Source organism: Polypterus senegalus, chromosome 5, assembly GCF_016835505.1.
Source record: "Polypterus senegalus isolate Bchr_013 chromosome 5, ASM1683550v1, whole genome shotgun sequence".
Classification (NCBI taxonomy): domain Eukaryota; kingdom Metazoa; phylum Chordata; class Cladistia; order Polypteriformes; family Polypteridae; genus Polypterus; species Polypterus senegalus.
Genome location: NC_053158.1, coordinates 195261535 through 195287440, shown reverse-complemented (window position 1 = coordinate 195287440; position 25906 = coordinate 195261535). Strand labels below are relative to the sequence as shown.

The 25906-nt window shown below is 40.4% G+C and overlaps 1 protein-coding gene across 1 annotated transcript in view; it reads left to right on the top strand.

Moving 5' to 3' along the window:
* The first annotated feature begins 19856 nt into the window (after nt 1–19856).
* The window catches only part of LOC120529933 (patched domain-containing protein 3-like), a 33139-nt gene continuing 27089 nt past the window's right edge, over nt 19857–25906 (top strand). The window contains exons 1-3 of the mRNA XM_039754142.1: nt 19857–20016; nt 20094–20233; nt 25849–25902. Coding sequence (XP_039610076.1) covers nt 19857–20016; nt 20094–20233; nt 25849–25902 — 354 coding nt within the window. The remainder of the gene's footprint in view (nt 20017–20093; nt 20234–25848; nt 25903–25906) is intronic.

The window sequence follows — 25906 nt, the reverse complement described above, 5'->3', positions numbered from 1 at the left end:
CGATCAGCTACTTCCACCCTCCTTACCTTCTGTGGTTTGAGCGATGCCTCGCCGCCTCCCCTTCTCGGAAAGACCAAGTCCATTCCTTCGCTCAAGGTGCAAACAGCAGGACGCGAGCTCCTCCTTCCCAGAATGCACCGGTTTGCTACCGTGGTTCCTCATCGGCTGCCATCATGCGGAAGTCGATTTCTAGTTGCTCTGGCTTCGACAAGAGAAGGCCGTGCCTTCGGGCAGTCTCCTTTCCCCTCGGAGCCTCCAGGTGGTCATCTCCAAGGTACATGCACGGACAAGGTGAGAAACAACAAAGGATTTTAATGCGCCCCGCACGCACCTTAGAGGATCGTGCTTCCTGGAGGTTTCCTCCGACTTGTAAGGCCTCTCCTTAACTCCTCCCGAGCGCCGCCATTGCACCCACGCACTCTGGCGCGTGCGCTTGTTTGCCCTTCTTCTTCCCATTTTGACCGGTTTTTCGGTTTTACATGATGCTGTGGTGATTCCTGATTCCGAGTCTTCTCGGGTTCGCTTCCCACAAAAATTTTTGGGATTCAGGTCCTCTGCAAACGACGCTAGAGTATCCTGCCACTCACGCCACTGTGAATCATAGGGGCACCCTCGCCCTTGAACCCCTGTCCACGACTCCAGACACCAGGTAAACGCCCAAATGTTGACTTTATTTTTTCCACAGTGCACAAAGCACCCCCTCCACAATACCATATAATCACCAATACCACAATAATAAACAAATAACCAATCCTCCAGCTCCCAGACGCTACCACCCTTCCACCCAGCTCAGCTCGTTGTCTGGGAGTTCCCATAGTCCTTTATAATAACTGACCCGAAGTGTTTCTGCCCAATAGTCCATAGTCCTTTTCCTTCCGGTCAGGGTAAAGTCCTTTCTTCAACCCGAAGTCCCGCCTTCCTGTGACGAACCTCCGGGGCACAGGGCACGAAGAGCCCTCGGTCCTCCCTGCAGCTTCTTCCTGTGGCCCCACAGCATCCAGCAGGGCTTTGCATAAAACTCCAATGTCCATGATGCCCTGCTGGTCTCTGGGGACCTCCACGCTGCAAGGAGGGCTCCACCTCGGCTTGGGGTATTGGCCGATAAATACGCTATCCATTATAATATATATATATATATATATATATATATATATACCCCAATCTACATACTCAAATAGACAAACCACACGCTGGCGCAATGGTAGAGACTTCGCTAGCTCTGATTCCTGAGAGGGTGCACTGAGTATGTACGCTGCCCTCGATCATTTTACCCTCGATCCCCTTGGTTTGAGACGATGAAAATATGCGTTAACGCAGAAAGACAGTTCTACCAATTGAAGTTTTATGATTAATGGATACAAAGCGTGTTCCTAAGACTGATCGAGGCAAATTTCATTTCAAAAGACTACACCTGACGGAAGTCCTTGATAAAGCGTGGTTTGTGAAACTGTCCAAATACTTAACCTGATTGAAAGAAATTATAATCAAATCCTTGATGACAGCAACACCTATAATAATCACAAAACTATTACATCTCACAATCATGTTACGCTTATTTTTAAAATGTTCCTTTCTTAGCACAAGCACAGCTGAGAAGCTTTGATGCATGTACTCCATAACGCTAAAAATAAAAATAACGATTTAATCACACTTTCAATTCCAAGCAAAGGGGAACTTTTGTCAATGCATGATTTCTGGTATATCGATTACACTGATGCACACATCAGAGCTACAAAAATATTAGAGTCAGAATAAAGCTGCTCACGACTGATCGGAGGGAAAATTTCATTTCAAAAGATCACCCGACGGAAGCCTTGATAAAAGCATGGTTTTGTGCACACTGAAAAGCGCAAAATTAGATGCATTACAGAAAGCGGACTTTGTGGCTCTTACTGGGGATCATTGACTCGGACCTAGTAATTTAATTACATCTAATTAAAAATGTTCAATGATCACACTGTTTTAGCCTAATGTACAAAATAAGTTTGGCTAAGGTTACTCAGAGTTTAAAGGTGAAGCTGGTCAAATTACCTTTATGTTTCTGCCTTATTTTTAAGAAGAAAAACTGCACTTTATGTAGAAATTTTTGTTATTATTATTTAAAGACAATACCATTCTGAAATGTACTTAAAGTACTTAAACTACCATTTTTTTTTTAAGTCTGCCCAATTTAGCCAAGGATGATATTTTTGTTTCTGTTTTAAATTGAAATGCAGTTTAAAACATTTTTTTCAGAAATTAAAAGAGTTGAGTTTACAATATTCATGTCCATGTCATTATTTGATTACTATGTCTATGATTTGATTTAGTGTCCCCACTAAAACCCTTTTTAAAAAAAAATTTCATTTGGGAAAATTTTTCATGTGTGATTACATTTGATTAACAAGATTTATTATTACATAGCCTCTAATTAATTAGATTAATTTTTAATCGAGTCCCAACTAATATATATATGTAGATATATATATGTAGATTTGTATATATATATATCTATATTTAAAGTAAAAGCCTCACTCACTCACCACCACCACTCATACTAATTCCAATTTCCCCTGTAGGTAGAAGGTAAATTTGGCAGGCTCTTTCTCCCAGCTACTTAAAAAAGTTGGGCAGGTTTCATTTCAAATTCTACTAATGGTCATAACTGGAAGGTATTTTTCCATTAACTGTAATGAAGTTGAGCTGGAATGACGGGGCGGAGTTTCGTGACATCATCACGCCCTCACGTAATCACGGGAACTGACTGTCAACGAAAGGAAAACCAGGAAGACCTCCAAAAAACGCTTAAGAAAACATGCATTATATAATTGAGAAGGCAGCTAAACAATAAGAAGGGAGTGAATATACCACCATATTTATGAAATGCTGCTACCTCGAAAGAAAGCAAGGTGTAAACCAACTTACATTAAGTTCATAGACAGGCTACCACAGCTCACATGCCCACAGGCAATGCGGATACAAGTAATGAGAGGACGGGATATAAACAGAGTTTTGATACTTTATAACCGTTAAAATTGTAGGGGAAGGTGGCTTATGAAATTCCGAGAGACTGTGTTTGTGGGGATTGAAGTTAAGGTGGGTGGGGAGTCAGTCATCATCTCCTCCCATTCATCTCATTTGGCTCTGGAGCTGAGCTCATAGACCTGCCTTCCAGCAATTTCCCGCCAGACTGCCACCAAATACTCACAAAAAATTTAAATTTTAATACACACGCTTGCCCTCTATAGATTTTTCCCCCACACTAAACCCCGTCCATTTTCTCAAAGGGTTTTACTTACAATCGAAATTACGTTTTTTTTAAAATCTTCCTTTTTTAGCCCACAGCTGAGAAGTTTCGAGGGCTGTGTCCAAAGCAAAAAAATAATGTATTTAATCGACTTTGCTTTAAACAAGAAAAGGGGAGCTTTTTGTAAAGATGATTTCCTGGTACACCGATTAAATCCGACCCCGATTCATTTTCCCGCCACCTTAGTTTGAAAAGGGAAAGATGAAAAAAGGGGTTTAAAAAAAAAAAACAGTTTCTCCCAAATTTCAAGTTTTATGAAAAATTTCCATTGGGCCATTAATAATTTTTTTGGGTAAAGCCATCCCCCCTTCCATTTTATAATTTTCCTCCACTACCGTGTTTTAAAATGAACTGTAAATAAATTTAAAGAGAAAACCCAGGACTTTTTTGGCGGGAATAAGGGTGGGGAAAAACCTTTTCCCCCCTTCCTGATTTCTTTTTTTTTTGTTTTGGCCACAAAATGTTTCTGATCATCAAAAAAAAACCATTAATAAATAAAACATAAAAAACAAAATGAAAATTTTTTAAATGATGGTTTTATTATTTAGGGAAAAAAACCAAACCAAGGGCCCCCGTGGGTAATTCCCCCCTTGTTAAAAAATAACCAACTGGGGTTATCACCCCCAGTTAAATTTCCGGAAACCCCCAGGCCGGGTTTAAACCCCCACACCTGTTTCAACAAGAAATCACTTAAATGGGAAGCCCCCAAAGAGAAGTAGCCCCAAAAGCCCCCCAAAAGCTAGACATCACCAAGACCCAAAAAGAAATTTTGGAACAAAATGAGAACAGAAGAATTGAGATCTATCAGTCGGGTTTAAAGGTTAAAAAAGCCATTTAAAAGTTTTGGGACCCAGGGGAACCCACAGGAGATCTATCCAAAAAGGGAAAAAAAACAAAAGGGGAACCCTTTTCCCCGGGGTTTTTTCCGGCCGCCCAAAAAATTCCCCCAAGGGAGAGATGACCCCATCCGAGGGTCCAAAAGACCCCAGGACAACGCCTAAAACAACTGAGGCCCCCCTTCCCCCTAATTTTTAAGGCCAGTTTTCACGACCCACCATAAGAAAAAACTGAGAAAAGGGCCCATGGCGACCAAGATTTTAAACCAATTGTTACAAAAAGAAAATTGGGGCCTCGCCCCCAGTTTTTTTAAAAAACATTTCAATGATTGCCAAGATTTTTGGGAAAAATCCCTTTTGTGAACTGATGAGACGTTGAATTTTTGGAAGGAAATGCCCCAACATCGGGGCAAAAGGAACACAGAATTTTAGAAAAAAACACTGCCCCAAACAGTAAAATGGGTGGTGGAAAAGGGGAGGGTCGGGGTTTTTTTTGCTGTTTCCCGGGAAACCTGGGTTTTGTATAGATGGAACCAGGCCCCCCACGTCTACCAAAAATCCTAAGGAGAATGTCCCCATCTGTTCCAACCCAAGTTTTAAAGGGATCTTGGTGCTGCAACAGGACAATAACCCAAAACACCCCCAGAAAAAATCCACCCAATTGGTTGAAGAAAAAAAAATGAAGATTTTGGGGGCCCAACCAAAGTCCTGACCTAAATCCAATTAATGTTTGGCATGACCTTAAAAAGGGGGCGCCAGAAACCTCAAATAAAGCGGGAATTTTACAAAAACCCAAAGATGAGGCCAAAATTCCCCCCAGACCCTAAAAAAGCCCCAAATGCGTTACCCCAACGTTTGGGATTGCGGGTTATTCGCAAGGGGGTGGCAAAAAACCAAAAGTTTTTAGTCTGGGGGACCATTTTTCAAAAGGGCCATGGTTTTTTTTTTTTCCCCTAAAATAAAAAAAAACCATCTTTAAAAAAACTGCTTTTTGTGTTTCCCGGTTTTTTGACTAAGGGTTTAAAAATGTTTTTGGATGATCAGAAATTTTTGGGGACAAAATGCAAAAAAAAAAACCCCGGGAAAAAAATAGTTTTAAACACCATCTTATATGACGCAACACCCAAAACAATGCCAACGGGACTGCTATTTTTAAAAATTTTTCCCTTTTTTCTTACTTTTAACAAATACTTTTTCCGGGGGGGGAGGGGTATTTTATATATATATATATAAAAGTTTTAATAATAAAAAGACCCAAGAGCCGAGACTTTTTTTATAGAACGTGTCTGCAAAAACGGGGTTCCTCCCCGGGGAAAAAGTCGGCAGCCACCCCCAAAGACAGCTGTGCCCCCCTTTGAGACGTTTCCCCCGGCCTGTCTTGCCCGGGGCACTTTAATTTTTTCACCCCCTGAGCAAAGCCCGAAAGTGCAAACAGGGCCCCTTTTCTAAACACGGCAAAAAAATAAAGGGACCACACTTTCTTTGACGAAACTTTAGAGGTTCCCCCCCGGATTATAAGAGACCGAACGAGGGGGACTGACAGTGCCATAAACAGCCAAACTGGCGGGAACCCCCCAAAATTCCTTAAGCCCCAAACCACTGCCCCCGGTATAAGGGGCCAGTTTAACCACATCTTTTATACTATAAAAAAAAAAGGCAATTTTCCCTTTTCCAAAATTTTTTCCCCTTTACCCCAAAACTAAACCCTTTTCCTGTTTTAAAAATTGCAGAGGACACAAAACTAATTTTTTTTTAAATGCCGGAAAGGGGAATTCCCGGGGGAAATTTTAACGTCAATAAAAAAATGAAATTTTTATACCACAGCCACCTTTAGCTTTAAAAAAGGGGATCTACAACAGAGATGATCCAAAACATTTTTGCTGAAATTCCCTTCCCCCGTTTTTTGGCTAAAAGTCTTTAAAATGTAGTTTCTTCCCCAACCACCCAGTAGGGCCAAAATTAAACCGGGAAAATTTTAAAACGAAATGTTTTCCCCCGTTTAAAAAACTTAAAACTATATTTTATTATTTCCCCCTTGCACTCAGTGCCCAAAACAAAAACATATAAAAAAGTTTATACACAAATAAATTTTATTTTGTATTTTATATATATTATTATTTATATATATATATATATATATATTTTTTTAAAATATTTAAAATAATAAAAAGAAAAAAATTTTTAAAAATAAGAAAAATTTTTCCCGTTAAATTGGAAAGGTTTTGGGAAATAAAAAAATATATTTAATTTATTTTTTTTATTTAAAATATATTTTTTTATATATATATATATATATATATAGGTTATATAATTTTACACACACACAAAATATATATATTTTAAAATTACCCAATAAACAATACATATACAAAACCCATATATACACAAAATCATATATTTTATATACATACACAAAATATAAAACAAAAATACATATATATATACATATACTACAAAATTATTTTAACCCCGCTTTTTCATTTTAAAAACGTTTTGTTTGTTAAAAGGATAACCATTTTCTAAAAACTGCGGGATTTTAAATTGAACTATCGTTTGGGTTTCTAATTTTTAATAAAAATTTTTAAATTTTCCAGAAATATTTTTGGTGGGAAATGGAAAAAGAAAATATTTTCCCTGAATAAATCAACTAAAACCTTTAAAACAACTATAATTTTTTTCCAAAAATATATCCCCTAAATTATCTTAGAAAAAAGAAAAACATTAAAAAAAACAAACACCAAATTTTTTTTACTTTTTATGTAATTTTATTTTTTAAAAATAAACTTAGTTTTTAAAATTTCCCCAAAAGATTTTGGGTTTCCATAAAATATTTTCCTGTCAAAATTATAAAATTCAAATATGAAAATGCCATAAACAAACCTAGAAATATAAATAAATGTTTTCCCTTTCAGCAAAAAAAATCAAATCATTCATTGTTTTTTGCTCATTGTCATTTTAGAGCGGGACGTTTGGCATTTTTTTGGCCACGGGTTTCGTTTCTGTTTGGGGGAGGTTCTGTGTTGGGGAGTTTCCCCCGGGGATGGATTGTGGGGGTTTTCTTGGAAGGGACCCCTGTGTGCGTTTTGTTGTTTTTTATCACTGAGAAGGGGCTTCTCCCCAAGATATGACCAAACATGCACGGTTGGGGGCCCAAGACGGACTTTTTTTTTTTCTTTTCCCCAAAAGCCCCGGGCAAACTCAGTGCGCCAGTTTATCAGCAAAGGGGTTTTGGGGAAAACAAAAAAATGACTTTTTTTTTAAAAATTTTTGGGAATGGGGAAAGTGTGGCGTGGTTGTGTTCCCATAAAAGGGGCCCCAATTTGGGAAATCACTTTGTGATTGTGAGGGAAAAAAACGCCCGAATGTCAGATTGTTATTTAATTCTTCTGATTTCTGTACTTTGCATTTGATCTAGGTCTTTTAAAGGTTAACCCTGATGTTTTTTTTATAGTGTCAGTTTTAGATTAAATTCTGTAATTAACCCCATTAGCTCCACAAAAAGAGAAAAATAAGGGTTCAGTAAACATAACCCCAGCCTCCCCCTCGGGGTTTTTAAAAGGGTCATTTGGGAATAACTTTTCTTTCAGCATCGGGGAGCTAGCTTCGCAATAACCGCAGGAAAAATTTAAGGGGACTTGATTAACGCGGTAACTGTTCCAAGGGGGCCTAAAAATATTTTGAAATTTATTGTGTTACCAGCCCTAATTGGGGTTTTAAAAAAAACAGTATATAAAAAGATCCCCGGGTATAATTACACGTCAATGGAGGGCCCCCATGCCCCTTTAGTTTGAAAAATAGGGGGCTAAAAGAACTTTAAAAAATATATTTTTTTTAAAAAGTGATCCGGGAATTAGATAGAGTTGACGAAAACACTACAGCCTGCATGCCCCCCAAAGTTTTTTCCCCCTTTCCCTGACTTTTTTCCGCTCATCTAATGAATACACTTAATGGCTTTACCAAAACAATTTTTTTGATGGGGTAAAGATCCAAATTTTTCGAAAATATGTAGATCGGGTTTATATATATACATATATATATAAACCCCCGGGCGAGCCCGGGGAAAATAGTGTGTTAAAAAGCTTGGAAAAAAAAAAAGGGGAAAATTTTAAAAATAACGTAACATGACCGTCAAAAAGGATTTGTTTTGGGAGTGTTAATTAAAGGGTTTCTGTCACGGATTTTTTATCATTATTTTTTTTAATCAGGTTCGGGGGTTTGGGAGGATGTGTTGTTCAAGTTAATTTCCCGGTTTTGTCAACGTTGTTAAAAATGACAGGTTTTTATTCATCATCTGCTTTTACTGCATCAATAAAAAGTTCGCCTTCTTTTATTAGACCTGCCACACTGAAAAGAAAGGGTTTTTTTTACACTGTCTTTTTAAGGGGGCAAATTTACTTTTTTCCCAAAGGGGCTTTGGGTTTTGGGTTTATGAATATGTTTTTATGTATCAAACGCCATTTTTTTTTTCTGTTTTTCAAGGGGGGTTTTGGTTTTTTTTCAGGGCCTTTTTAACCTTTTTGCTTTATCTTTTGCACTCCCCAAAAACACGGGGGAGTCACCCTGAATGCATCGGGTTTCCCAGCTTTTGGGGCCATCTCGTAAATGTCCATGGCTGTATTTAATGTTACCTTAGTCCCGGAATTAAAACTTTCTCCGAGTTTCATTTAGTTTGTACCCAAAAAACCACCCCCGACCATCTCATCTTCCTCTGCATAAACAGTCCCAACCCGTGAATAAGGGGAGTTTGTTTTTTCTGTTTCCACCAAACATATTTTTGTCGACTAAAAAAATTTTTTCTATTTAAAATTTAAATAGAACTTTAAAAAACGAAATTCATAATTTTCCACGGGCTTAAAAAGTAAGAGTTTATTTCCTTTTTTAAAAGCAGTTTTTTTAAAAATTGGGTAAGAAATAGCTGTGTTTTTGTATTATGTAATTTTATATATGTTTATATATGTGTGTGTAGTTATATATATATGTATTTGGGGTATATTGTGTTTTATTTAAAAATTTTGTATATGTATGTGTATATATGTAGAAAATATATGTGTTTTAATATGTGTATATGTATAGATATGTATATATATATGTTTATGTGTGTGTGTGTAAATATATATATATATATATATATATAGACAACAACACTCATCACTCAAACAGTGACAAACAATTACATTGACAATCATGTTACTATTTTCAAATGTTTCCTTTCTTTTCATTGCTTCTTTAACACATACTTCTCCTGCTAACCCGGTATTTTGCTAGTATATATATATATGAAGCAGCAATCCAAGCTGTGAGAAAACAGTAAAAGGAGGCGTGTAGACGTCGTGGTACATTTTCTGATGCAGCTAGACTAAAACAACTTTGTGACGCTTCGCCAAATACACAAAACAATTACTTTGACAATCATGTTACATTATTTTTAAAATGTTTCCTTTCTTTTCATAACTTCTTTAACACACTACTTCCCACAAGTGCTGGTATATATATATATATATATATATATATATATATAGAGATATATATATATAGATAGATATGAGAACAAATATATATATAGATAGATAGATAGATAGATAGATATGAGAACAACACTCATATCAATGACAAACAATTACATTAACAATCATGTTAGCGTTATTTTTAAAATTTTTCCTTTGTTTTTCGTACCTTCTTTAACACACTACTTCTCGTAAGCGGGTATTCTGCTAGTATATATATATATATATGTATATACAGTAGATATGTATATATATATGTGTGTGTGTGTGTATATATATATCTTGTGAATGCTGGCCCGGACATCGATGTTTCACCCAACACACTGTTTATTCACAAATATTTACAAGTTCACGCGACGACACACCCAGTGCCCCCAGCACTGATTCCCCAAATACAGGCCACAGTTCCACTCCCTTTTCCCTTGGCCCCCTCTTCCCCCCCCTCCAGCCCCGCCCTTTTTCCCCCGATTTTCCCCAACGGGGGGGCCCCTAAATGGGCGGAGGGGCCCCCAGATGCTTCGGCATTCCCCAAAGCCACACCCCAGTGTGGGGAAGTCCGGCCGCCCACCCGCCCGGTTTTCGTTTTCCCCCCAGCACTTCCTGGTTGGGGGAAAATGCGGCCCCCGATATTCAGGCACGGGGCCACTGGCCCCAAAGGGGTGGGTTTCCCAAGCCCCAGAGGCCCCCAACAAAACCCAAAGGCGGACACCCCTGCGGTCGGGGCCCTCATCCGGCCCCCTCCGGGGGAACCGGCTGGTCCCACAATCTGTATATTTTATATTTGTTTTTAAATATGTTTATAAGTGGGGTTTATATATTTTTATTGTGTGTGTGTGTATCAGTATATATACTGAGAATCCCGCGGCCCGGGAATGTTTTAAAAAAATTTGAAAAAGAAACTTTTTAAAATAATGTAAATTTCAAAAAATTTTTTGTTATTTGGCGCAGCGCACAAAGTTTTTTTGGAGCTGCATCGAAAATGTACATTTTATACATATATAAAACACCAAAATATCTTCATATCTACTATCTATACATATCTACATATACACAATATATATATATATATTGGGGAAGACGCTTCCAGGCGGGTCCGCACCCCACGACGGGGATGGCCCCGGGGTCCGAGGGCCCTTAGGGACTCTGTGGTGTTTATCAACCCTGTGGATCCCCGGGGGCCCCACCAATGCTGGGGGGGACTTAAAGGGTCTGTTGTGCCGGGCCCCGGGGTGCCCCCGGTCCGTGACAGGAAGGTATGGGGCTCCGGGTTGGAATGACTGATTCCCCTGACCGGAAAGGAAAAAACTGGGGACAGAACACCCGGGTGGGGCCTTAAAAGGCGGTGCCTCAGTCAGACACTGAGCTGTCCGGGGGGGAAGACAAAGTCCCCGGGCCAGGGGGAGATTTTTGCGGTGATAAAGATTTTTGTAAAAGGGGTTGGGGGGCCCCGCATTGGAAAGAAAAAAAAAGCTTGGACTTTACCTGGTCTGGGGATTTTACCGGGGGTTGGGGTGCCTCCCCCCTACTGCCACACTGGCGTGGCCAGGATTCTCTGGCCGCTGTTGGGAGGAATAAAAAAAAAATTTTGTGTGGGGGGGCCCCTCGGTGATTCCCCGGTGTTCCCGGAGGTGCAAACAGCCCCCGCTCCAAAGCGGCAATTGTTACCCCGCTTTTGGGGGGCCATGGGAAAAAAAACTGGGAAAAAAAGGGTCGTCAGCCCCTGCAGGGAAGCCGGTGTCCTGACCCTCCTGCCCGGGGCGAAAGACAAACCCCATAGGGCCAAACAACCCCGGCGCGGGGAGGGGGAAACGGACAAATCCGCCCTTTTTCGGCCCGGGGGTCCGTTCCTTCGGGCGGCGCGGTAAACCCCCCCGGGCCTCTTTTTTTTATCCTGTTTTACGGGCGCCGCGGGAGGATTGCAGGGGCTTTTGGGGGGGCGCCTCATGCCTGGAAAATGGCCTCCCAAAAGCAAATCCGGTGGAAAACGGTGAACACCCGGGTTGGCGAAACAGACTGGTCCCCCGGGGGGATTTCGGGACGGTGGGGGAAACCCCGGAGTCGGGGGAAGCGGGCCCCTGGCCCGAGCCTCCTCGGGGAGGGGGGGGCCCCGCCAACAAAACCCGCAAAGGGGGGCGGGGGGGAGGCTGCGGGGTAAAGGAAACAGATCCAGCCGCCGGACCCACCCCCCTCTGAAACTCCAACCCCGGGAGCCTTTGCAGGAACCGTCCTGGGGGGCGTGTCATTGTTCCCCGGCCGGAAGGAAAGCCAGCAGCAAAATGCCCCCCGGGCCGTAGTAACTAACTTTTTGGGACTGGGGTCTCAGAAATACCTCGAGCCCCTGCCCGTTCTTTGCAGGTGTAGACCAAAAGGGGAAAGTGGAGGAATGGGCACGGCAGCAGAAACCCCTGAAGGACTTTAGGGCTGCCGGAAGCTCGGAGATGATCGACCGGGGGAGTACAGGTAGCCCCCCGGTTAAAAGAGGGGACACAGTCGTCGGGCCCCCGCGGAAAAGAGAAGCGGGGCCAAAGCACCTGTGTGCGCTAAAACGGGGAATCATGCAAGGGGGGGGGGACGGGCAAACACCCGGGGCTCATGGGGGCTTTCCGGGGCAGTCGCTCCGGGACCCCCGGTTTTAAGTGGGGGTGCCCCCGGGTGGTAAGTCCCGGGGATGCCCGCCGGCGGTCAGCTAAATGTGCTGTTCCGTGGGGGGCGGTGAAAATGGCCACTCCCGAAAGCGGAAGGTAGCGGTGGAGAAAAAGACAGGGGCTCTCCTCTTCCATGGAGGGCCCAGGCGGGCCCCAACCCCCATGCGGGAAACCCCCAAAGGGGGTGGGTCCCCAACGGGATGGAAGGAAGGGTTGACCGCCAGGCGGATGACTTCCCCGGCAGGTGAAGGCGGGCCGGGGTGGCGGAGTTCGAGGTTTTTTTGGGCCCCCAGGGGAACAGCCTGGGGGAGGACTGGTGCTTTAAATTCGGGACCCCGGGGGGGGGCTATTGTCCCCGGGGGGACAGGGGCACCGTCCCCAAAATTCCCGAGGACAGGGACAACCCTTCAAAGGCCGGGTGGCGCGCCTCCTGGGGGCCCCCTGGGCGCGCCCCCCAAAATCGCACTGGGGGAACTGTGGAAGACTGCGGCCCGAGGCGTCCGCACCCCCACCGCAGGGGGAGCTCCCCAAAAGGGATCGGCCCGGGGGCCAAGGCCCTTTTGGACTCTGTTTTTATACACAGCCCTGCTGGGGTACCTTGGGGGCCACCAGGGGTCGTGGGGGACTTTGGGGTCTGTTGTGCCTTATGACCGAGATGCGTCCGGTCCGTGACAGGAAGGTATGGCGTGCTCCCGGGTTGAAGTAACTGATTGCCCTGACCGGAAGGAATAATAGACTGCTGGGACAGGAACACCTCGGTCAGGGGCCTATAAAAGGGGCGGTGCCTCAGTCAGACACTGAGCTGTGCTGGGTGGGAGAGGAGCAAAATGTCTGGGCGAGGAGGAGAGAGTTATTGTGCGTGTGATAGGATTTGTGAAGAGTGTGGAAGGTGCTTGGTGCACTGTGGAAAAGAATAAAAAGATTCTTGGACTATTACCTGGTCTCGGAGTTGTACCTGAGGGTTCGGAGGGTGCACTACTGCCCCTACTACCAATATATATATATATATATATATATATATATATATATACACATACCTATCTACATCATATATACACACACACACATACATACACACACAAAATTATATGTATGTATGTATGTATGTATGTATATGCGTAATGTATATGTATGTGTGTGTGTGTGTGTATATATATATATATATATATATATATATATATATATATATATATATATATATACATACATATATATAAAAGTATACATACACAGTATATGTATATATATGTGTGTGTATAGCTTTGGTCACTGAGTGCAAGGGAGAAATAATAAAATATAGTCTATAAGTTATTAAACAGTAAAACATTAACGTTTTAAGAAGTACAGGTACATTGAGCACTACTGGAGTGGTTGCGGTAAACTACATTTTAAAGACTGTGTAACACAACAGGTAAGTAACTAACAGCAGCTAAAATATATATGGATCATCTCTCGGTAGTAGATCCCTTTTGAAAGGCTACACGGCGGCTGTGGTATAGAAATTACATTTTCTATGTGAGCGTTCAAATTTGTGCCTCTGGTAATGTGCCTTACCGCATTTAAAGAAAATTAGTTTTGTGTCCTCTGCAGTGTTAAGAGAAAGGCTTTGGTTTGGGATAAAAGGAAAAAGGTGTAAAGAAAGGAAAGTTGCCTTTTTCTTTTATATAGTATAGAGAGATGTGTTAAGCTGGCGTTATGATGCCCTTTTGGGACAGTCGCGTGGGTCTTGTGTAGACTGGTGAGACCTCGCCATTAATCGGCTGTGATGGCACTGTCAGTCCTCACTGTGTGCGTGTCTTCATAATCCGGGTGAGAACCTCATAATCGTGATACGTGCAAAAGAAAGTGTGAATCGCCTTAATATTATTTTGCCGTGGTGTAGAAAAGGGGTCCGTGTTTGCACTTGTCTGGGCTATAGCGCAGGGGGAGGATGAAAAAAATTAAAAGTGCTCACTTTGACTTAAGGCAGAAGCGCAGTCAGCGTCTCAAAGGCAGCACAGCTATGCATGCGCTGGCTGCTCGACTTTTGCAGGGCAGGAGACCCCAGTTTTGCAGACACGTTCATGATATCAAAAGTCTCAGCGCTCTTTGGAGGTCATTCATATATATATATATATCTATATATATATATATATATCAAAATACCCGCCTACTCGCAGCGGAGAAGTAGTGTGTTAAAGAAGTAATGAAAAAGAAAAGGAAACATTTTAATAATAACGTAACATGATTGACATTGTCATGAGTGTTGCTGTCATATATATGCCTGCCTAAATAAGTCACCCTCGCTTTGCTCTTACTTTTTTACCGTTCATTTAATCATGGCTAGTGGCGGAAAAATTATAAAATGGAAGGAGGATGGCTTTACCAAAACAATTATTGATGGCGAATCGATTATTCATAAAGCTTGAATTGGTGATCTGTTTTTCTGTGTTAACCTCATATTTTTCATACTTCTTCTCAAACTAAGGTGGTGCGAGGGTAAAATGAATCGGGATGCTGATCAAAGTAATCGGTGTACCAGGAAATCATGCATTGACAAAGCTCCCCTTTGCTTGTAATGCAAAGTGTGATTAAATGCATTATTTTTAAGCAGCGTTATGGAGCACATGCATGAAGCTTCTCAGCTGTGCTTGTGCTAAGAAAAGGAAAGATTTTAAAAATAACGTAACACGATTGTCAATGTAACCTTTTGTAAGTAGTGCCTGGAGGATTCAGTGTGGAGAAACTCTATAGAGACAGCGTGTGTATTAACTTGTGGATTTTTCTGTGAGTATTTGGTGGCAGTCTGGCGGTTGCTTGGAAGGCAGTTAGCTGGAGCTCAGCTCAGAGCCAAATGAGATGAATGGGAGGAGATGATGGCGTGACTCCCCACCCTTTAACTGTCAATCCCCACAAACACAGTCTCTGGAATTTGCATAAGCACACCCTTCACCTACAATTTTAACTTAGTTATAAAGTGATCAAAACTCTCATTATATCCCCTCGTCCTCTCATTAAACTTGTATCCCGCATTACCTGTGGGCATGTGAAACGCCAGCGGTAGCCTGTCTATGAACTTAATTTAAAGTTTAGGTTTACACCTTGCTTTCTTTCCGAGGTAGCAGCAGTCATGAATATGGTAGTATATGTCACTTGCTCGCTTCTTATTGTTTATCTGCCTTCTCAATTATATAATGCATGTTTTCTTCAGCGCTTTTTGGAGGTCTTCCTGGTTTTCTACGATCGCGTTGACAGTCAGTTCACGTGATTACGTGAGGAGGCGGATGATGTCACACGAAACTCCCCCCTCGCGTCATTCCAGCTCAACTCCATTACAGTTAATGGAGAAAAATACCTTCCAGTTATGACCATTAGGCGTAGAATTTCGAAATGAAACCTGCCCAACTTTTGTAAGTAAGCTGTAAGGAATGAGCCTGCCAAATTTCAGCCTTCTACCTACACGGGAAGTTGGAGAATTAGTGATGAGTGAGTGAGTGAGTGAGTGAGTGAGTGAGTGAGTGAGTGAGTGAGTGAGTGAGGGCTTTGCCTTTTATTAGTATATATATATATATATATATATATATATATATATATATATATATGCCAGCAACACTCATGACAATGACAACACAATTACATTGTCAATCATGTTACGTTATTATTAAAATGTTTCCTTTTCTTTTCATTACTTTTTAACACACTACTTCTCATCGGCGGGGGTATTTTGCTATCCTTAATATTTCCAAGTTGATTCTCAAGTGTCGTCCGTGATGCGCACTCATGCGTGCGTATAATATAAGATGCAGCATTTTTTTCTATCTACGTGTACGACGATTAATGTACAAATTCATAGGACTGAAGCAAACAATAGTAGTTTTTCATACCGAAACGGGTAATCCAATCAAGTAGTTTTTGTCTCGGCGTCTGAAAATTCAAACAGGGGCCTCTCCTCTGAGAATATTCAGGAGTGGCTTTAAAGCGCAGGCCGGTGGTGCATTAACTCTGACATAATAAAAGTATTCTGAACTACCTGCAGAAGGGACCCGCTTGTGAAATGCCTACTGTTTGAAACGGCCTCTCTCTGTACGGAGCCGCCTGTTTTTTAAAGGCTGAGATAACGAAACATTTTTGCTTTATAAACTCTCATTTGAACAACCGGTTAGAGACAGACTCCAGGAGCTTACTGTAACGGTGTTTTCATTCATTTCATTAAATGTAATTATTTTAATACAGAATAGTAGCCCAAATTCCGGGTGATTTTAGACGTGTGAGTAATATAATGAAGTTATTTTTAAAAGTAACCCCATACCGCACAAGAGACTGATTCCACGTGTGTTTTAGGATTTGCTGCGGTCAGTGATTTTTTATTTTTGCTTAGCTCATTTCTATCACCTAGGAGCCTTTTGACAAAGGAAAACTCTGTAAGTACACTTGTGCATTTAAACGGAGATTTATAAGAAAGCAGGTTGCACACCTTATCCCAGTTTTGTACGTGCATTTAAAAGCACTCACTGTTACACTAGCACAAAATGTTGATATTTTCTGTCTACTCAAAACTAAAATTATTTCTATTAACACAGGGGATAATTAGAAATCATTTTACTATTTTTAATTAAAAAGTTAAAAACAGAAAAGCCCAATTATGATTTTTGTTTCTGCGGTGGGTTGGCGCCCTGCCCGGGATTGGTTCCCTGCCTTGCGCCCTGTGTTGGCAGGGATTGGCTCCAGCAGACCCCCGGACCCAGTGTTCGGATTCAGCGGGGTGCTCTGTTGCACATCCGAAGTTCATTGAACTAAAATAGCAGAGCTAATTACTCTTTCTGCTTAAACTAATGATCAAATATTTAGGTAATTCTTAATTAAACACTAAAGCATTAGTGAACAAAATACATTTTCAGTAGCCAAGTAAAATGACCAGTTGCTTTAACATGAAAATAAAGCATTATAAGAAAAATCCCTTTTTCCAACAGTTTTCTTGACCGGTCTTTGGAATTATCAGTGCCTTTCTGATCACATCCACCCCAAACATAGCATAGAACTTAATTTCTGTACTCATTTTAAATGATAATAGCCAGTATAAAGTCCCTAAAGGAACTGGAGACATCAGATATCTTCTATCATATATCTTTTCTTGCCAGCCCAAGTCATTCAGATTCTGCTTACAACACACATGTACGATTATTTTTCTCAAACGGCCAAATCTTTGGCCTGCTAATCATGAAAAAATCAGATTTTATTCTCATGACACTTTTATTATACCTACTTAACTTTTATCGACATTTATCTATCTCTATATTTATTTTTCTGTATCAGAAGGTAGTTTAAGTTAATTTGTTTTGGGTTCAATAGATGTATTTTTCATATTTTCGATTCTTGTTTTCTTTTTTCACATCTTCGTGTCCCCTTTTTGTTACTTCGCGCCCCCTAGCGGGGTCCGCCCGAGTTTGAGAACCACTGTGTAGGGTTTTATTTGTAAAGCACTCTGCGGCATTTCAAGCTAAGTTAGATTCCCTTGTTTATTCAGCCGTCCATCGGTGTTCCATTTTTATTATAAATTGTATTTAGTCTCTCTTTATTTACTAAGCATTTTATATGATGATTAGAAAACAGTTATCTTGTTCAGGCTTTAATTTAAAACAGCATTTTCATCAACAGGTTATAAACACTTTGGTACTCAGGGGCTTTGTATAATACAACGTTTTAGAAATTCTGTGAACGCTTGGTAAGAGCCTTCCATTTTACATCAGTTATGAACCCCTGAAAATAAGAACGGTTATAGGAGGTTATAGGAGCAACACAGGGCTGATGAGGATTAGGCTTTGGACACGTTAGGCCAATCAGGATGGAAAATGTTTTAGTGAATAGTTACATCATATCTATTATATGTGTTAGCACAAGGATTAAAATTTTACTAAAACTGTGAGGTTTTATTCTTTCTTTTAGGTAGTCCAGGTAACATAGGACAGCTGTCATTGAAAACTGCTTTTCCCTCTGTTTGTGAAAAAGCACCCTTGGTTTTAGTAGCATTCAGGGTGAAGGGATGTAAGTTTAAACTGTGATTCCAAGAGTCAACAAGTGTCTGCAATCTTGAATACGAGTCAAAGGACCAGGGTTTGTGCAGGGATCACGGTCAAGGCAGAGTTAAGCTATACATTATTATTCCAAAATGAAACAATGACTCGCCCCTATCACAAAGATAAGGCAGTACAAACTAAAATGTACAAATACTAAGTCACAGAGGAGATTAAAAAACATCTTAAGACCGGATCAACAAGGGATCACCCCAAGCTCACCGCACACTACAACAGAACCTACGTGTTCTGCGATATATTATCAGCTAAACTGTCATCTATGTAGGCAGTTCCACGGGATTGCAAAGAGTTGGGGAAAACATTATTTAACATCGGCTAGTATGAGGCTAATTAACATGAGCCGGTTATTGTTAGAATCTTATCTGGCAGTAAAAGTGAGGCTTGTGTTCCTCCTGATTCAGGAAGAACATTAAATATTGGATTTTAGAATATGAACTAGATTGGTAGTCATGATGGTAAGGACATTTGTGCCAAAATAAACAAATAAAGTTATTTATGAAGTAAATAACCACATGAAAAAGTGGAGTGATTACAATTTGAAAAACTGCCGTGATACATTTGAAATAAATAATAAGCTTTTTTTGACATGCGCAGTCTGGAATAGTCTGAATGTGTCCTAAAGAGTTCATTTTTAAATAAAGCTTAAAAATGCAAATTAAAAATATTAAATCTGAATAAAACACAGAAATATCATTTAATGATATCAATTAGGGTTAAGTATTATCAAGCACCGGGATCTATTTATAAGGTTTATTTAATTTAGTTATAAACAAATAGATTTTTGGCATTTTGCTTTGAAATGAACAATAGTTTGACAGAGCTTTAAGAATCAGAATGCAAGACAAACCTCTACACTCTATAACAAAATGTTGCTGTTCCAATAGGAATATCTTGGATCTCTGTTTTATTTTAACCTTTTGACAAGAAGCCCCTGGTCAGAGAAATATAACACCTATATTGAAAATGAACAGCGCCGACATGCTAACTAAATAGATATAATCTAAGATATTTTAGAATATGGCCTAAATAAATACTAAAGGGTCTGCACTTTATTGTCCAACTTCCTGCTGGTGCTATGGATCTTGTAATGGAGACTGAAAAAGATTCTCTAATATTTACTCTGTAATGGTCCACATGACGGAGATCTAGCGCCTGTGTCTGCAGTGTTAACTGGTCATAGGACATGATGTTCAAAATTCACCTAGGGTTTTTCAAAAGAGATAGGACGAGTGTGGCGTGTGTTCTGTATTCTCTTTTCTGTATTCACTATTCACAGTGACCATACCCCCGAAACCTTAGGTTTTTTTATGCCGAAGTACCTTTCACTGACCCGAATAAGAGACATCCGTCAAAAGGCTCTTGACACAAAGGAGGCCCAATCAGGCTGGTGGGGCGGGAGTCTCTTTTCAAAGAGTATTAAAAACTTTTTCAACGATGCGTTTTGAACGGTCTGCATCTCTCCAGCTATGTTCCTGATCAGCCACGATGGTCTACGGGCCAGACGGTCCCCTACGATGGCCTGTTTTGACCTGAGGCTATCATGCCCGACTACGACTACTCTACGCCTAACAGCTAGCCTGCAGACCGGCCTTCTCGGCCGGACCTTCTTATGCCTTCAACTGCCCAGATCTAGGGGCCTGAGCCTCAGGTATCTGCCCCTGGTGATCTATATTGGTCGGATAGTTTCCTGGAGAACCGCGCAGTACCTGACATTTTTGTACATGCTCATGATGTTCCGGGATTCCTAGCAGGGTCTGAGGAGAAAGCCATTCAGGCCGTGCAACAAGAAGAGGCCGTGGACAACCTGGCAGAGGCTCCGGCCGTTTGGAACATACCACCCAAGGAGGGGATTATGCGGGGAATGGCCCTTGAACAAACAGACGGACCCTGGGTGAAACATTTCGAAAGGCTCAGAAGCTGGGCAAGTGTTGGATGTCGGCTCTGCCGGATAGAATAACGGATCGGTACCTAAAAAGTACCGGCAGGGATGTTGAACAGAACGACCCAGCCAGACACAGCCTACAGGTCTGTTTGAGACTGATCAGCTCAGCAGCGACTGTCTGTTTTCCACAAACCTTGGCTCAGGAGCCCGGTCATCAAGACTCTGGGCTGCTTCCACATCTTTCTGCCCTTTCATCACTTTTGTACAATATGCTGTCGACGACCAGAAAAAAAAAATGAACATTCTATTCAGGAATCGATTGTCCAAGCCTTTCTTCACACAGACGCTGACTCTTACTCAAAAAATATGTGAAATAGCCGAGGCTTTCTCTAAACGCCATTTTCTGGACCTGATAGGTTTGATGGATCTTTAAGGTTTTACGGGGTATACGACCTGGAAAATCAGATGAAGCGTCTGAACTGAATGTCCCGGTGAGATCACATGTTTTTGTCGGCTTTTAATCACGCCGTTTAGTTGTAATGTTAAGTGGTTAGTAAAACCTCTCTGAATTTTAATATTGTTTTTGAAAATGACCAATAAAGGACCATTTCATATTTAAACCCTAATTTCTTTCATTGTCGAGGATGGTGGGTTGTGGAAATAGTTTTTAAAACTCTTTGAAAAGAGACTCCCGCACCACCAGCCTGATTGGTTAGGGAAACTGTCAAGGGCCTTTTGACAGATGTCTCTTATTCGGGTCTGTGAAAGGTACTTTGGCATAAAAAAACCTAAGGTCTCTGGGTTATGGTCACTGTGAATAGTGAATACAGAAAAGAGAATACAGAACACACGCCGCACTCGTCCTATCTCTTTTGAAAAACCTAGGTGAATTTTGAACATCATGTCCGGTTAACACTGCGGACACAGGCGCTAGATCTCCGTCATGTGGACCATTACAGAGTAAATATTATAGAATCTTTTTCAGTCTCCATTACAAGATCCATAGCACCCACAGGAAGTTGGACAATAAAGTGCAGACCCTTTAGTATTTATTTAGGCCATATTCTAAAATATCTTAGATTATATCTATTTAGTTAGCATGTCGGCGCTGTTCATTTTCAATATAGGTGGTATATTTCCCTGACCAGGGGCTTCTTGTCAAAAGGTTAAAATAAAACAGAGATCCGAGATATTCCTATTGGAACAGCAACATTTTGTTATAGAGTGTAGAGGTTTGTCTTGCATTCTAATTCTTAAAGCTCTATCAAACTATTGTTCATTTCAAAGCAAAATGCCACCAATCATTTTGTTTATAACTAAATTAAATAAACCTTATAAATAGATCCCGGTGCTTGATAATACTTAACCCTAATTGATATCATTAAATGATATTTCTGTGTTTTATTCAGATTTAATATTTTTAATTTGCCTTTTTAAGCTTTATTTAAAATGAACTCTTTAGGACACATTCAGACTATTCCAGACTGCGCATGTCAAAAAAAGCTTCTTATTTATTTCAAATGTATCACGGCAGTTTTTCAAACTGTAATCACGCCACTTTTTCATGTGGTTATTTACTTCATAAATAACTTTATTTGTTTATTTTGGCACAAATGTCCTTACCATCATGACTACCAGTCTAGTTCATATTCTAAAATCCAATATTTAATGTTCTTCCTGAATCAGGAGGAACACAAGCCTCACTTTTACTGCCAGATAAGATTCTAACAATAACCGGCTCATGTTAATTAGCCTCATACTAGCCGATGTTAAATAATGTTTTCCCCAACTCTTTGCAATCCCGTGGAACTGCCTACATAGATGACAGTTTAGCTGATAATATACCTCAGAACACGTAGGTTCTGTTGTGGTGTGCGGTGAGCTTCGGGTGATCCCTTGTTGGTCCGGTCTTAAGATGTTTTTTAATCTCCTCTGTGACTTAGTATTTGTACATTTTAGTTTGTACTGCCTTATCTTTGTGATAGGGGCGAGTCATTGTTTCATTTTGGAATAATAATGTCTAGCGTAACTCTGCCTTTGACTATGATCCCTGCACAAACCCTGGTCCTTTGACTCGTATTCAAGAAGTTTGCAGACACTTGTTGACTCTTGGAATCACAGTTTAAACTTACATCCCCTTCACCCTGAATGCTACTAAAACCAAGGGTGCTTTTTCACAAACAGAGGGAAAAGCAGTTTTCAATGACAGCTGTCCTATGTTACCTGGACTACCTAAAAGAAAGAATAAAACCTCACAGTTTTAGTAAAATTTTAATCCTTGTGCTAACACATATAATAGATATGATGTAACTATTCACTAAAAACATTTTCCATCCTGATTGGCCTAACGTGTCCAAAGCCTAATCATCAGCCCTGTAGTGTACAGGCTCCTATAACCTCCTATAACCGTTCTTATTTTCAGGGGCTCATAACTGATGTAAAATGGAAGGCTCTTACCAAGCGTTCACAGAATTTCTAAAACGTTGTATTATACAAACACCCCTGAGTACCAAAGTGTTTATAACCTGTTGATGAAAATGCTGTTTTAAATTAAAGCCTGAACAAGATAACTGTTTTCTAATCATCGTATAAAATGCTTAGTAAATAAAGAGAGACTAAATACAATTTATAATAAAAATGGAACACCGATGGACGGCTGAATAAACAAGGGAATCTAACTTAGCTTGAAATGCCGCAGAGTGTTTTACAAAATAAAACCCTACACAGTGGTTCTCAAACTCGGGGCGGACCCCGCTAGGGGGCGCGAAGTAACAAAAAGGGACACGAAGATGTGAAAAAAAGAAAACAAGAATCGAAAATATGAAAAATACATCTATTGAACCCAAAACAAATTAACTTAAACTACCTTCTGATACAGAAAAATAAATATAGAGATAGATAAATGTCGATAAAAGTTAAGTAGGTATAATAAAAGTGTCAGGAGAATAAAATCTGATTTTTTTCATGATTAGCAGGCCAAAGATTTGGCCGTTTGAGAAAAATAATCGTACAGGTGTGTTGTAAGCAGAATCTGAATGACTTGGGGTGGCAAGAAAAGATATATGATTGAAGATATTTGATGTCTCCAGTTCCTTTAGGGACTTTATACTAGCTATTATCATTTAAAATGAGTACAGAAATTAAGTTCTATGCTATGTTTGGGGTGGATGTGATCAGAAAGGCACTGATAATTCCAAAGACCGGTCAAGAAAACTGTTGGAAAAAGGGATTTTTCTTATAATGCTTTATTTTCATGTTAAAGCAACTGGTCATTTTACTTGGCTACTGAAAATGCATTTTGTTCACTAATGCTTTAGTGTTTAAATAAGAATGACCTAAATATTTGATCATTAGTTTAAGCAGAAAGAGTAATTAGCTCTGCTATTTTAGTTCAATGAACTTCGGATGTGCAACAGATTGCCCCGCTGAAACCGAACACAGGGTCGCGGGGGTCTGCTGGATCCAATCCTGCCAACACAGGGCGCAAGGCAGTGAACCAATCCCGGGCAGGGCGCCAACCCACCGCAGAAACAAAAATCATAATTGGACTTTTCTGTTTTTAACTTTTTAATTAAAAATAGTAAAATGATTTCTAATTATCCCCCGTGTTAATAGAAATAATTTTAGTTTTGAGTAGACAGAAAATATCAACATTTTGTGCTAGTGTAACAGTGAGTGCTTTTAAATGCACGTACAAAACTGGGATAAGGTGTGCAACCTGCTTTCTTATAAATCTCCGATTAAATGCACAAGTGTACTTACAGAGTTTTCCTTTGTCAAAAGGCTCCTAGGTGATAGAAATGAGCTAAGCAAAAAATTAAAAAATCACTGACCGCAGCAAATCCTAAAACACACGTGGAATCAGTCTGTCTTGTGCGGTATGGGGTTACTTTTAAAAATAACTTCGTTATATTACTCACACGTCTAAAATCACCCGGAATTTGGGCTACTATTCTGTATTAAAATAATTACATTTAATTAAGTGAATGAAAACACCGTTACAGTAAGCTCCTGGAGCCTGTCTCTAACCGGTTGTTCAAATGAGAGTTTATAAAGCAAAAATGTTTCGTTATTTCAGCCTTTAAAAAACAGGCGGCTCCGTACAGAGAGAGGCCGTTTCGAAATAGTAGGCATTTCACAAGCAGGTCCTTTCTGCAGGTCGTTCAGAATCCTTTTATTATGTCAGAGTTAATGCACCACCGGCCTGCGCTTTAAAGCCACTCCTGAATATTCTCGGAGGAGAGGCCCCTGTTTGAATTTTCAGACGCCGAGACAAAAAGTACTTGACTGGATTACCCGTTTCGGTATGAAAAACTACTATTGTTTGCTTCAGTCCTATGGACTTGTACATTAATCGTCGTACACGTAGATAGAAAAAAATGCTGCATCTTATATTATACGCACGCATGAGCGCGCTCACGCGACTACACACGAGCGCGCCCACTTGAGAATCAACTTTGAAATATTAAGGATTCAGCCATCCGTTTTTTAAAAACATACTCGACTGGCGCCTATAATAATCATGCATAGTCTGCATGAAGAATAGTTATATTTCATTTCATCCTATACAAAGATAAAAGAAATAATTTTTCTAAGAGGTTCATATAGACGCTGGGGGGCTATGTGCTTTGGAAACCGTTGAAAAAATGACCGACGTATTCGTGGCTTGCCAAAGGGTGTTTTAAAGTCCTCTAGTTAAATCAGCACACTCCACTATAGCCTCTTTTTTAGTAACTGCCTTTTGTCTGATTTTAGACAACTCCCAGGAAAATAAACCCTAAAGTTAAGCTCTGTATAAATGTGAACATTTTTGGTATCAGCCACCAATCACCCCAGGCTAGATATTTTAGACGTCTCAAACATGATTTAAAAGGGAACTGCGGCATACATCTGTGTGATTTTTACAAGGCTTATATATCAAAATATATTTAAATGGGGATGAAAAAAGATTTTAGACCAATTTTAAAGCATCTCTCTTTATAGAGATGTATTTTGGATGTGCTTTATGTTTACCAATCATTTGAACCGGACACAAGCCACGCTCGTTGCACCGCGTCTTTGGAATGTCTCCTAAAAACATCCTTTGTTTTACAACCCGCATTCCACATGGTAAGGCAATTTTTCACATCGGACACAACCTGTTGTCTAGGAGCTATGAATCGCTCCCTTCCTTTCCTCCCTACTCTAGACATGAAATAACACCCCTTTTGTCACCATTACACTCAGTATTACCCAATATATTAGACAAAATAAGAAAAATAAGACATATTAGACATTACAAATATCATATTACTAGGCACACTGCCCTTTAAGGCGACCGACTTTTTTCCTCAATTTTTGTGCACTCCATGTGTACATCAGGCATGTAAGGCTAGGGGCGAGAACATCAAAGTGCCCATTCATAACATCTCCGAAAACCCTAAGTTTTTTATCCCTCAAGTGCCTGTCCAAAGTCGATACAATGTCAGCCCGAATCTGTACCGCTAAAGATGGAGTTTCATGCACTAAATAAGCTATAGATGTGAATAAGCAAACACCATCTCCTGATATTTACTACGCGGTGAGGCATTTGTACTCCATCAACATTATTATCTCCAGAGACATGATTTTGTCTATTTTTCCAGCTCATCGCGCAAAAACAGCAGCAGAACTCTGCTCACATCCGTCGCGATCCGCAAGTAA